This window comes from Xenopus laevis, chromosome 7S (assembly GCF_017654675.1).
Source record: "Xenopus laevis strain J_2021 chromosome 7S, Xenopus_laevis_v10.1, whole genome shotgun sequence".
Taxonomy (NCBI): domain Eukaryota; kingdom Metazoa; phylum Chordata; class Amphibia; order Anura; family Pipidae; genus Xenopus; species Xenopus laevis.
The window spans coordinates 101,828,495-101,842,279 of NC_054384.1; the positions used below are offsets into that span (position 1 = coordinate 101,828,495).

Consider the following 13,785-nt stretch of genomic DNA (forward strand, 5'->3'; position numbering starts at 1 on the left):
ACACTGTCAGATTAAATAAATAATTTGATTATTTATGGCCAGTATCAGCATTTCTATGCCCTATTTCCCACTGGGTCGTGCAGTCAAATTTCAGTCTCTCAACACAAAAAGGACCATTGAGGATCAAATGCGTCAGTGTTCTGCATGTGATTTATACTGGAAATCCAATATGCCCTAGGTGCAAGGATTCCCCCTTTTCTTCCAGATTCTTGCTCATTTTCTTGCTCACAGAGTACAGCTTTAGTAACCCAGCCTTGCTGCTGAATATTGCCTTGGAAAGAGCTCTTTACTCATTTTCTGATTCGCGTGTCTCGGTGAAACAGGAAAGAAGCCACAGGGGAGATTCATTAGATCAGAATATGTAAAACAAAAGCTCTAGGCCACTTCGGGTTATTTCCTCTCCTTTTCCAGCTTGTACTTGTCATGTTCCATAAGAATAAATAGTGCACAAGTTACTTGGCAAGAGAAATGATTTTCTACTGTAGTACCCTAACTTGGGCAGAGACAATTCCCTATGCAAAACTGAGCATTAGAATCTGAAAGCAAAGCATAATAAGATACCTTTCATTACCTTTCCTATCATCTCTGTTTGTATAAATTATTGTGTGTGCAATAAAATAGCCAATTTGATGTAATTAATACCATGCCATGGGCAGTGCCAGGTTTTGGACCTCTTACCAGCATCACCCATGGAAAAACACCAGTCAACACATCTTTATGGGTTGAAAAGGGCACAGCCATTTTTTTATTAACCACTATTTAATTGTCACATAACTATACATTTTGTAAAAGTAACCAACTTTGTAATAGACCAGCCTCAGACTCAGGGCCGGAACTAGGGGTAGGCAGAAGAGGCACATGCCTAGGACTCAAAGGTGGAGGAACTCCAGGCATGTACCTCTTCTGCCTCCTTAAAGGGCATGTAAAGACAAAAAAATAAAATCCAATTTTTACTTTCTTTAATGAAAAAGAAACCTATCTCCAATATGCTTTAATTAAAAAAATGTGTACCGTTTTTATAATAAACCTGACTATAGGCAGTGAAATTCTCCCTTCATTTACTGCTGTGGATAGGAATTGTCAGATGGTCCCTAACTGCTCTGCAGGGAAACAATCATACTTATGAACAGCAGGGGGAGCCCCCGCCTTACTTCCCAGGCATGCAGAACTCAAGCAGCTTTGTTTGTTTCCCTGTGTAAAGATTTCTATTGGATTTTATTTTTGCCTTTACATCCCCTTTACTGTTTCCAACTCCAGCTGCAGGGACAAAGATCATGGAGCCAGATTTAAAGAGATAAACTGGGATTCTATTTGGAGTTGGAGAGAGTTTGTATTAAACAATACGAAAACTATAAAATCCACATTAGATTACATGACAACACAGGACCCAGTGCAGTCTGTATATTCTGATTATTAATCAGTCTTGCTGTATCGGCTTCTGGCAGATATTATTTGACTTGTGCTGTTTTGATAATTTATGACGATCCCTAAGCAGCCCAGACCACACTGAGCATGTGCAGGGTCAGGGTCAGGCAAAGATGTTTAACAAAGTTACAAGATGGTGACCCCCTGTGGCCAACTTTGGAAGCATAAATCATTTGTTTGATTAGGCTTGTGGTGCAGTAAGTTCATGTTTATGTTTAGTATACAAAAGACAGCATTTCTAGCCTTATTCTATTTTAGACTTTACTTCCCCCTTTAACCTAGTTCAGACCCTTGTGTCCCCCACCTGCGGCAGCAATTCCTGTTTTTTTCGGTGCACACGCTCTTCAGTGCATGTGCACTCATCCGGGCCATTCATGATCATGCTTGAGGGGGAGGGGCAACACAGTTGGGCGGGTTGCTTAGCACTTAGGGCCCGAACCCCGGAGCTCATGCACCGGAGCACTGGGTATTAATCATACAGCAATGAAAGAGCTGCGTGAACCCAGTGGTCGTTAGACTGCAGTTGGGTGCTATTCCGCACAGGGCTTGCCACAAATCTGGGCCAGAACCCCTTGCCATGTAACCCCTTCTGGTTCCTACCCCCTGTCACGGTCCCATCTCCTTCACTTCCTTCACAGTCTCCCAGGGCACCCTATGCCCCTAGACATTGCATTTATCTTTGACATATAATATTGTATTCATGTATTCTCTCTTTTAGAAGAAAGGAGGCCATGGGCAGAGTTTTCTCCTTAAAGGGAGCCACATGCTCAGTTAGGGGTATTATTAAATATACTTATTATAGTTGCACAATAGAGCTTTATAAATCAAAATGAGGAGTGAGGTGGATACACACAGTAGTGTTGCACTGGGATTTGTATAGCAGAGCAGCTTCAACTTAACATTACTGCAGTGCAATAAAAGTGCAATAAAATATCAGTTTAGGTTCAAGAAGCCTTAGCACATAAGAATGGGGATTCTTCTACTTTCTATAGGCCTATTGCATTTCCACTTCCATTTAGTTGGGGTCAGTGATCCCCATTTGCCACTATTCAAAAAGGGATCCCTTTCTCAGCCTCAAAACTATAGGCTGGTTAGTCTGACATCTAGAGAGACTTAGCAACCCAAGTCCAAGTCCTCTGATATCACCCAAAGCAGTGGAATAGAGAGTAGGGAGCTTGGCGGGGGTGGGGCAGGGACAGGACATGTGTAGCCACGTTGCCCCCGGACAACTTTGGATCCAGTTTGGCATCTCTGGGAATGCTGGCATCTCTAATTATGTGACATCTTGAAGATACCTATGCCCAAAACACACAAAAAGCAAGAGGATTGCTAAACATTGGTTACTCTGGCACCACCCCAAAAGAGAAGAATCCAATTAAATAGTAAACCATAACTTTTATTCGTTAAAAAAAAACAACTTAGTAATAGTATATAATATAACACAAATTCATGGGGGTAATATACTGTGTGTGTGTTAGTTTAATGTGGGCATTACAATAACAATACATTCAGCTTATTCATCCTCATAATATAATCTATTTATGGGAGGCAAATTGGGGACTTTAAGGTGAAGATATTTAAATGTACATAGTCCATCATAATATAGTATAGATGGTTGATCTTCAGAACTTGTGAAACTAATTTATTTGTGGAATTTCCATAAATTTTGAATTCTAATTACAGTTGCCTAAATAATACCTGTAATTGGTGAAAGAGGCAGGATGGGGATGTAATGGAAATGGGGATTGGGTGGAATTGGGATGCACCTTGTAGTTGAGGAGAGGCGGCTACTGTAGGTGGTTCGGGTGGTAACAGGACAGGTTTGGGGGCATCCAAAGTAGGAATGCACCGAATCCACTATTTGGGATTCGGCCGAATCCCCGAATCCTTGGTGAAAGATTTGGCCGAATACCAAACCGAATCTGAATCCTAATTTGCATATGCAAATTAGGGTCAGGAAAGGAAAAAGTGGAAAAAAATTTCTTTTGTGACCTGCGCCTAATTTACATATGCAAATTAGGATTCGGATTCGGTTCGCCAGGAACAAGGATTTGGCCGAATCCGAATCCTGCTGACAAAGGCAGAATCCTGGCCGAATCCCAAACTGAATCCTGAATTCGGTGCATCCCTAATCCAAAGGCAGGGGTGAAATGATGGAGAAAGAATAATTTACTGGCAAGTCCATTAATGGCAATTTTGCAATAAGAGCTGTGGCCTGAGCTTGTGATTTCCTGGGGTTGTCAGTGATATACAGGCTGGTTGGTGACCCCCATTCTATTAACTTGAAACATTTGCCAAACACATTCTACGAGAACAGAGAAAATTAATTGTTTTTGTTAGTGTAACATTATTTGCAAATTATTTATTGAAAGCCATCATCATCCTCAAGCAGTCAATAGTAGTGATGGGGCGAATAAATTCGCCAGGCGCAAATTTGCTCCAAATTTTCACGTTCCATCACAAGAGAATACATTTGCGAAACTGCCGCAATCCACCACGACAAAATAAATGGTTGCGCTCGCCCATTGACTTTAATGCATTTGGACAAAAAAAGTTGGGCGTATAAAAATTGTCACTTGTGTCAAAAGTGTTGCTCGTCATAATTATTTTGACGCCCATTGACTTCAATGCGTTTTGCTAATTTTTCGCCCATATCTAGTCAATAGGGAATGTTGAAATTAGATATTACTATACGGGTGTAGAATATACAGTTTCTTTAAGCTATTCAGACTCTGCTAGTAATACATTAACTTGTAATACACCAGTACATTAAACTTTAGTCTTACTGTCCCCTAGTCCCCTAGTCTCCTCCTTAACCGACCTTCATATCACACAGACATAACTAAAGAAACTCTGATGCTCTGCCTTTCACCAAACCTGCTGCCTGCAATACCCTTTCAGTCTGGCCTGCCCGAAACATTATTTCTTCATTTTGTACATTATTCTGATTGTTAACCTTCCAATTCATGGCTGCTGTTCAGAACCACAGGAAAGCAAATTCAAGAATACAGCTACTCATAAAAAAAGAAATGAATCAGATGCCTCTGTCACTGACAAAGGCCTCAATCCGAGCCTCATAACACTTTTTCTAGTACTAAATACAGTTTATTCATCGAATTCAAGGATATTTATCTATCTATCTATCTATCCATCTATCATCTATTTATCTATCTATCTATCCATCTATCCATCTATCATCTATCCATCTATCATCTATCTATCTATCTATCTATCTATCTATCTATCTATCTATCTATCTATCTATCTATCTATCTATCATCTATCCATCTATCATCTATCTATCTATCTATCTATCTATCTATCTATCTATCTATCTATCTATCTATCTATCCATCTATCTATCTATCATCTATCTATCTATCATCTATCTATCTATCTATCTATCTATCTATCTATCTATCTATCTATCTATCTATCTATCTATCATCTATCTATCTATCTATCTATCTATCTATCTATCTATCTATCTATCTATCTATCTATCTATCTATCTATCTATCTATCTATAGATAGGGGTATTTTATTTAGTGCTGGACAGTGTATAGACTGCCATGTTTTTTTGCACTTCGTCATGCTTCTTAAAAAATTCCTACAGGTCTCTGGAGCACAGTGACCTTTGTCCCCCCCCCTTTAAAGGGGTTGTTCACCTTTGAGTTAACCTTTAGGGGGAAATTCACTAAAGGAAAATTCGACAATTCGCCAGCGTGACATCATTTTGGGACTACGCCTATTTAACGGGCGCGGGCGTACATTTGTTATTGAAGGAGATAGACTGTAGCACTACTTCGCACTCTAACGCCAGGCAAATTTTTGCTCTGGCGAATGGACGTAACTACGCAAATTCACTAAGATGATTTTAATGAACTTTACCTCTTGCACCAGACTTGCCTTCGCCAGCACAGACCAGACGAAGAGCAATAGAGTAGATAGGAGTTCCTCAAAAAACATGACGACTTTTAATTTTTCAGGGTGATAGGCTGCAAAAGATCGTAAAGTTTTTTTAGGGTACCCGGCTTCCCCCTACATTTCCTAACATATGGCACATAAACTATACACTGGCCTCATGTGTAGGGCATTAAAATAACTTTATTTTATTTTATTAAGGTTCCCTGGACTTGTGTAGTGTAATGTATTTGCTGCAACATATACGTCCATATATAGAGTTAACGCTAGCGAAACTATGCCATCATTCAGCACCCGACACTTTGCATTTTAGTTAATTAGTGTTGTCCTGGTGAATTTTCGCCTGGCGAAGTCTGAGCGAAGTCGTCGCTGGCAAATATACACAGGTTAATGAATTTGCCCCCATGTATGATGTAGAAAGTGATATTCTAATACAATTCACAATGGTTATCATTTTTATTATTTGTGGTTTTTACTATTTAGGATTTTTCATTGAGCAGCTCTCCAGTTTGCAGTTTCAGCCATTAAAGGGCATGCACTTGTGCCAATTATTGCACTTGCATCCTGGATCTCTGTAAATGGCCTTTTGGGTGTCAAGGAAACTGAATTATCTGACTAAAAGGCCATCTAGGAATGTATGCGCAACAAAATAAGTTTAAATATGCACACAAATCAGAATTTACCAATGCAGAGGCCGGTACATTTGTGACACCCCTTTAATCCCCGCTACACCTCAATATTTACCCATTTTCATCATCACTCCACCTACTGATGTCTTTGCTCTGCGTACTGACGTCATCGATCCACCCTCCAACATCATTGATCCACCCACCAATATCACCGCCCCTCCCCCTTGTTGTTGCCTTGAGTTGCTCCACTTCTTGAAAATAAGTGCTAAATGACACTTGTACCTGATTTAATGGTCGCAAATCCCATGCTCCTGTTGATACAACAAGATGCAGGGACCCTGGAGTTACCACCAGATCCAGGGTGGTGGGAGGTTTAGGGTTCCCCAGTATAATTCATCAGAAGCACCAGGATGGATACACTAGTAATAATATGGAAGTGCAGGAGTGTGTTTGGGTTCAAGTACAGGTATGGATCCGTTATCCAGAAACTCATTTTCCAAAAAGTTCATAATTATGGAAAGGCCATCTTCCATAGACTCCATTATAATCAAATAATCCAAAATTTATAAAAATGATTTCCTTTTTCTCTATATGAATAAAACAGGAGCTTGTACATGATCCCATCTAAGATATAATTAAACCTTATTGGAAGCAAAACCAGCCAATTGGGTTTATTCAATATATATATATATACTGTATATATACTGTATATATATATATATATATATATATATATCTTTGCAAGTCTATAGCTAGGTCGGTGTGAGTGTGTGTGTATGGATGCTGGGTTTCATTTGGAGGGGTTGAACTTGATGGTCTTTTTTCAACCCAACTTAACTACATAACTATGTAAATGTGCAATTTTCACCTTTATCTGTGCATTTTAAGAAATGTTCCCCTAAAATCTTCTTAAAGTATCTTAAAGTATGACCTGTGCGTGTTTTGGTTCAACAGATTATCGCGTATCAGCCTTATGGCAAGTCAGTGGATTGGTGGTCCTACGGAGTCTTACTATATGAAATGCTGGCAGGACAGGTACAGTATGTCACATACACCTCTTGTTTCAATGAATATCTCAATTAGGCAAGAGATAACAAAAAAAAGTAACAATATGCCCGTCACTGACTTTATTATGAAAGACAGGCAAGAAATGATAAAGCAAACTTTTGTAAGTTTTAATATAAGGCAACACACATTAAAAAAAATTGATTTCTATGGCCAAGAGGTGCCTGAATGAGACACAATCAATTTCAGTTTAGTTTGGATACATAGATTGTTTTAAAAGAAGAAGGTGTATGGCAGTGGTGAATGTAGGTATATTTTGTAATTGGAGGGGAGGGGGATTTGGTGCACCAAATGTTTGAACCATATTGAATATTAAAAAATTAATTTACTCTATAAAAATAAATTGCATTCAGTGTTCCAGAATTTTTTAAGGCTGTTGAAGTTTTTTGTATTTTTTAGTGCATCATACAGCAGTTTATTTTTTTCTTTCGTGTTTTTTATACTCATATAATAAATTAATTTTTATGATTTAAAGGAGAAGGAAAACTCCAAGACGGTTTATTGCCAACAGATTAGCCACAATAGTGCAAGCTAGAACGCTATATTTATTCTGCAGAATGCTTTACCATACCTGAGTAAATGGCTCTAGACACTGTCTCTGTTTGTTTAGGATAGCAGCTGCCATATAAGCTTGATGTGACATCACTTCCTGCCTGAGTCTCTCCCTGCTCATTTACAGCTCTGAGCTCAGATTACACAGGGATGGGAGGAGGGAGGGAGAGAGGAGCAAACTGAGCATGCTCAAGCCCTAGCCCTTGAGGTTTAAGCTGAAAACAGGAAGTCTGATACAGAAGCCCATGAGTACAAAATAGAAGGAAAGAAATGTGGTGTTTCTTTTGACAGAGGACTCGGAGCAGCATTTACTGGTGTATTTATATAGACCTTTCTAATAAAATTTACTTAATTTTAGCCTTTCCTTCTCCTTTAAGAGAAATAGGAGGGATTGTAATTAAAAGTCGCAGGTGCTATTTAAAATGGTGTCTTTGCGAATGTTTAGCACTGCTCGCAATGTAAAATCAGTCGCTGGCAAATATTACATTGTGCATTTTCACTAGTAAAGTTTTAGCGTTAACACCTGGTCGGGAGTTTCGCTAAATATTTTGCCGCAAAAAAAGGTTTTGCCATTGCAAAATTTTGTTACATACACTGCACATGTTCGCAAAAACGATTTGTTCGCAAATATTGCAATGAAGTCGTTGAGGTCTTTAATCAGTCAAAAAGGACGCAAACATGGACGCTCACGATCTTCAAGTTGAATGTTTCAAAAATAAACGCACACTTGTTAGAGCTCACTGGACTCAACAGAAACTTTTATTCCTATAAATATATATGGTGTACGCCTTGCCACTGCGTAATTATATTTTGTTTTTAAGCCCTTGATGTTTCTAAAGGACCTTTGGAAAGATGTAATAATTCCTAATCTACCATTAAAATTTTTAATAAGTGGATTCTATTTTTCTCAATTTCCATATTAGTTCAAACATTACATTTTTTAAATAATTTTAATAAAATTGAAGCAAAACTAAAAATTCTTAACCACCTGATATCTTTTTCTCTAAAATACTCAAAACATCAGGGCCGGAACTAGGGATACGTGTCTAGAGTTCATATATAGGGGTGCCTACCGCTAGTCTTGCTCCTGCTTCCGCTCTCCATGATTGTGCCTGCCCACTTGCTCCCCCTGTGTCACATCACAACGCAGGCGCACACTGGGGGCCTCTCACGTATTATTTGCCACTGCTTCAAAAATGTTGTTATCCGAACCATAATACACAATGCATTATTCATGAAAATTGGCTACTGAATTCTTTATTCATCAGCCATTTGAATGAGACAAAGTTCCCCAGGCTAGGTTAAAATGATGCTACTTAAATATATCATCTACCTTTTCATTGAAAATCCTAGTCCAATTTTGATTGTCTCTGAATGGGAGAGACAAAATGCTGGAGATATGGGAAATTGGTTTGTGTCATGTTTAATTCTGTGTTCCTTTCATTTATAGCCTCCATTTGATGGAGAAGATGAAGATGAATTATTCCAGTCCATCATGGAGCAAACAGTGTCTTACCCCAAATCTTTGTCTCGAGAAGCTGTCTCCATATGCAAGGGGGTAAAGCATCATCCATTTCTTTTAATTGATATTAATACAATGCATGTATAGCCTGGTTTGCAGTTCAAGTATATGCCTTCAAATCAAGGCTGTTCCGAGGAAAATCTTAACTTGACTGGATGTTTGGATTACATTTCACAGTTGCATTGTGATGACAGTTCGTTTGATAGCAGTTCTACTCCATGAGCTTGCAGTTAAACAGACAATAGTCTGTTCTATTACAGCCAGTACATTATCTTTATGAAGTTTGCATGTCCTCCTTAAAGGGGAAGGAAACCTAGTCGGCGCAAACCCCCCACCCCCCCCTCCTGTTTGTTGCCCACCCTCCCTCCTCCCCCCTGGTCTACCCGTCCCATTGGGCAAATGCCCCTAACTTGTTACTTACCCTTCTGCGCAGGTCCAGTCCAGGGAGTTCACAGACGACATCTTCTTCCACACGATCTTCTTCCTGCTGTGAACGGTGTTTTGGCGCATGCGCAGTAGGATCATTTCGCCGGTACGGATCTACTGCGCATGCACCAAAAAGTCACGCGCATGTAGATCGTACCAGCGAAATGATCCTCCTGCGCATGCGCCGTTCAAAGCAGGAAGAAGATCGCATGGAAGAAGATGTCGTCTGTGAACTCCCTGGACTGGACCTGCGCAGGAGGGTAAGTAACAAGTTAGGGGCATTTGCCCAGCGGGACAGGTAGGCCAGGGGGGAGGAGGGAGGTTGGGCAACAAACGGGAGGGGGGTGGGGGGTTTGCGCCGACTAGGTTTCCTTCCCCTTTAACTCCATGAAGGTTTTCTATGGATTTTGTAATTGTAAATCTCTTGTTTTAGGCGGGTGGAGGGGGATTAGTCACCAAGCAATAAATCTTCTTTACTGCGGCGACTTATCTCCCCAAAATGCTTTCCCACCGCCAATTATGTGAATCTTCGGTGAGATGACATTCGGTAGCTTCGGTTTTCCAAAGTCGTACGAAGTTGCCTCACAAGGAAATTGTAATGCTAGTTAACAAGGAACCCAGGGAGACCGCTAGGGAGCACCTTTCAGTGAACAAGGTCTTCACCAACGCCCTTTTGGGGCCCCAGACTCGCTGTACAGATAAGGAGAAGGCGGAATCCAAGTCAAAGAACAGGCAAGGTTCGGGACAGGCAGTACGAATCGCAATCGGAAGCCAGGTAGGATAATACGGATAAGGCTTAGTCAGGATGGGAGTCAGAAAGAAGGCAGCAGTCAAACCAGAGTATCGTACACAGACAAGTCTTAGGCAGGATCAGAGTCAAGGGGCAGGCAGGTGTCAAAACAAGAATAGCAATCACAAATAAGCTTTAGCAGGAACTGCAAATAGAAACCAGTTTGGGCAAGGTGGAAAAAGGGAAGACACTATTTAAGGCAAAAGGAACCAAAGGGAGAAGGGAATCTGAAATGAACAGGAACAAGGACCAATAACAGAACAGTAAAACAATTGTCGTCCAATTGGATACAGGTGCCAGTTAATTGGCGTCAAATGTGGACGGGCAGATCAAATTTTGCCTGCGCCGAGACCAGGCGTGCATGTGCTGAAACCAGGCTCTCTGAGCAAGTGCTGGAAGGGAATGTGCCATAGGCGCTTCCTCCTGAACCCTGGTCAGCACGTGGGTAGGATTAGACAGCCAACCGACGGGGCGGGTTACAGAAAAAGAAGCAATGCAATAACGAAGATTTATCACTTGGCGACTAATTTCCCTGTGTGCCACCAGCCATAAAAAAATGTTGTCCCACTGAGCTGAATGTCATATTGACACTATATTGATAATAGCCAACTCTAATGCTGTATACATCAATTAAGGAGCCAATATAAAATGTCAGGTTTTAATTAATGGATGCCTCTTCCTGAATCTGATTTTTTGTAATTTCCCGTTCTTTAACAGTTCTATTTGAAAGGGATATTCATTATTCTGTTTATAGTGTTTTTCCCTTGTCTGTGCAATTCCATCTTGAGATAAGCTGAGCACTGGCAAAGGGAAACTGCCAACGCCTGTGTTTCTGTTGTACCTGTCATCCTCAGTATTTTCTTCTTCTTCTCCAATCTTGAACAGCTGCTGACCAAACACCCTCTGAAGCGCCTCGGCTCTGGCTCTGATGGGGAACGTGATATTCGTGACCATGCCTTCTTCCGCTGGATTGATTGGGAGCGCTTAGAGCTTCTAGAAATCCAGCCTCCTTTCAAACCACGCCCTGTGAGTATGAGTGTTATACATACACACACAAAAGGAAAGGTATTAACACAATTGTGCAGTCAAGGGGCTTAAAACAAAGAAGAACAAATGTTTATTTAGCCAACATTGTTGTCCTCCCTAGGACATATCTTAAGACAAATGTCTATGTATGTATCTATGTCTCTATTATCATCATAACCATCATCCATCCCTCTCTTACTTTTTATCTATCTATCTATCTATCTATCTATCTATCTATCTATCTATCTATCTATCATCTATCTATCTATCTATCTATCTATCTATCTATCTATCTATCTATCTATCATTTATCTATCATCTATCTATCTATCTATCTATCTATCTATCTATCTATCTATCTATCTATCTATCTATCTATCATCTATCTATCTAGTATCTATCTATCTATCTATCTATCTATCTATCTATCTATCTATCTATCTATCTATCTATCTATCTATCTATCTATCTATCTATCTATCTATCTATCTATCTATCTATCTATCTATCTATCTATCTATCTATCTATCTATCTATCTATCTATCTATCTATCTATCTATCTATCTATCTATCTACAGTATCTATCATCTAGTTGTATATTGTGTATATTTAGTAAACATTAGATCTGCCCAATAGTACTGATTAGTGATGGGCGAATTTGCGCCGTTTCGTTTAGCCGAAAAATTTGCGAATTTCGCATGAAATTCGTGAAACGGTGAATAATTCGTGAAACGGCGCCAGCGTCTCGTTTTTTTTCGATGCCGGCGAAAAAATTTTGGAAGCCGCCTAATTTTTTCGGGCAAATTTTTGCGGGCATTTTGCGAATTTATTCGCTTGCGCGGATCGCGCAAATTTGTCGCAAATTTGCGCCTGCCGAATAAATTCGCCCATCACTAGTACTGAAACAATGGGTTGGGTGGCAAATTAAAACAACACTAAACCTAGTGAAACCTCAGACATCTTGCCTTGCACTTAGAGGGCAAATGCACCTGGTCAATTTCAGTTGCGCTCTAACTACCTTTGTTCTAGTGCATCCATGTAATATATTCATAACCTGTTTTCTTTTACAGTGTGGAAAGAGTGGAGAGAACTTTGACAAGTTCTTCACCCGTGCACCCCCTGTGCTTACTCCTCCTGATCAGCTGGTATTAGCAGGCATTGACCAGAGTGAATTTGCTGGGTTCACCTTCATTAATTCAGAGTTCATCCATAGCAACCCACACAGCCCAGTGCCCATATCCTTGGTGTGATCTATATGGATGCATGACGGGGCGCAAGCATAAATGAGGCTTTGTCTATCAGCCCTCGTCTTTTTGGTCCGGCATGGTATCCTCCTTGGTAATGGCTTATTAGCACCTTCTGTCTCATTCTTCTTCCTTACCCTGCATCTTGGAAAAGCACTTAGTGTTGTAATGTGCTGTGAGGGGGAGACCAGGATGCAATAGTGAATCCATTCCTTCCAGGACCAGACACTGATCTGGCTTTTCACTCTGATTAACACTTGTGAAAAGCTGATGAAGTGCGGTTTTCCTTTGGGTTGTCTAGTGTCTCAAAATATTAAGAAGATTCTTTTTTTCTTTTTTTATCGATACCATGCAGTGAAGTTGGGTCACAAGTCACCTGCAGGAAAACGGGATGAGAGCTGGAAAGATATTTTTTAATTGTTGTTATAACTCTGGGTTGGACTGTGGGACCTGGAATTCAACATCTGAACATTTGCTGTGTCTATGTGCAGTAATACTTGAAGTAAAAATCAAACTGTATTTCATATAGACATTAGATGATCTTTTCATTTACTTTCACAATGAATTCCTAACCGGAATGGACAAACACTGCCTGCATCTCCCCGAAAAATTTGCATCTTGCCTCGACATGCATGGCCTATTAAATATCTTTATATGTGTAAAATATATCTTAGATGTTCTCCTTTATATGTAGAAAACAATACTCTGGATGAATGTAGATAAATACATATATATTATTTTAGCCATGTGCAAGTGGAAGAGAATTTTGGAGAATGCTAATACTGAGAAGAACAACTGGGGGGGTTATTTATCAAAGTCCGATTTATCTCAATATTTTCTGCTACAAATCCGCTTGCGTTTTTTATGCTTATTTATTATTACATTTTCTCAAAAATTAGATTTTCACGTTTTTTTCGGACTTTTCACATAAAAACAATAAAAACTTCTGGGTATTGCACGAAACCCAGCGCACATCAAATAAATCATTGGGACTTCTCCCATTGGCTTATATGCACCCTCGACAGGTCTGAGATGCCGGATTTTCAGATTCCGACTTTTCCATCCTCTGAGTTTAATAAATTCCGAAAGTCCGATTTTATAAAAAGAAATCATTAATTTTTCATGATTTTTGCATTCGGAGTTTAGTAAATAACCCCATTAGTTTCAATTTGAGGGCATCT

At 39.8% G+C, this 13,785-nt stretch overlaps 1 protein-coding gene across 2 annotated transcripts in view; it reads left to right on the top strand.

The window, feature by feature from the left end:
* LOC108697820 (protein kinase C gamma type) overlaps window positions 1–13,474 on the top strand; it is a 165,773-nt gene extending 152,299 nt beyond the window's left edge. For both annotated transcript variants that reach the window (XM_018228255.2, XM_018228258.2), the window contains 4 exons: window positions 6,933–7,013; window positions 9,046–9,153; window positions 11,219–11,359; window positions 12,431–13,474. In XM_018228255.2, coding sequence (XP_018083744.1) covers window positions 6,933–7,013; window positions 9,046–9,153; window positions 11,219–11,359; window positions 12,431–12,610 — 510 coding nt within the window. In that variant the 3' untranslated portion in view covers window positions 12,611–13,474. The remainder of the gene's footprint in view (window positions 1–6,932; window positions 7,014–9,045; window positions 9,154–11,218; window positions 11,360–12,430) is intronic.
* Window positions 13,475–13,785: the final 311 nt, after the last annotated feature.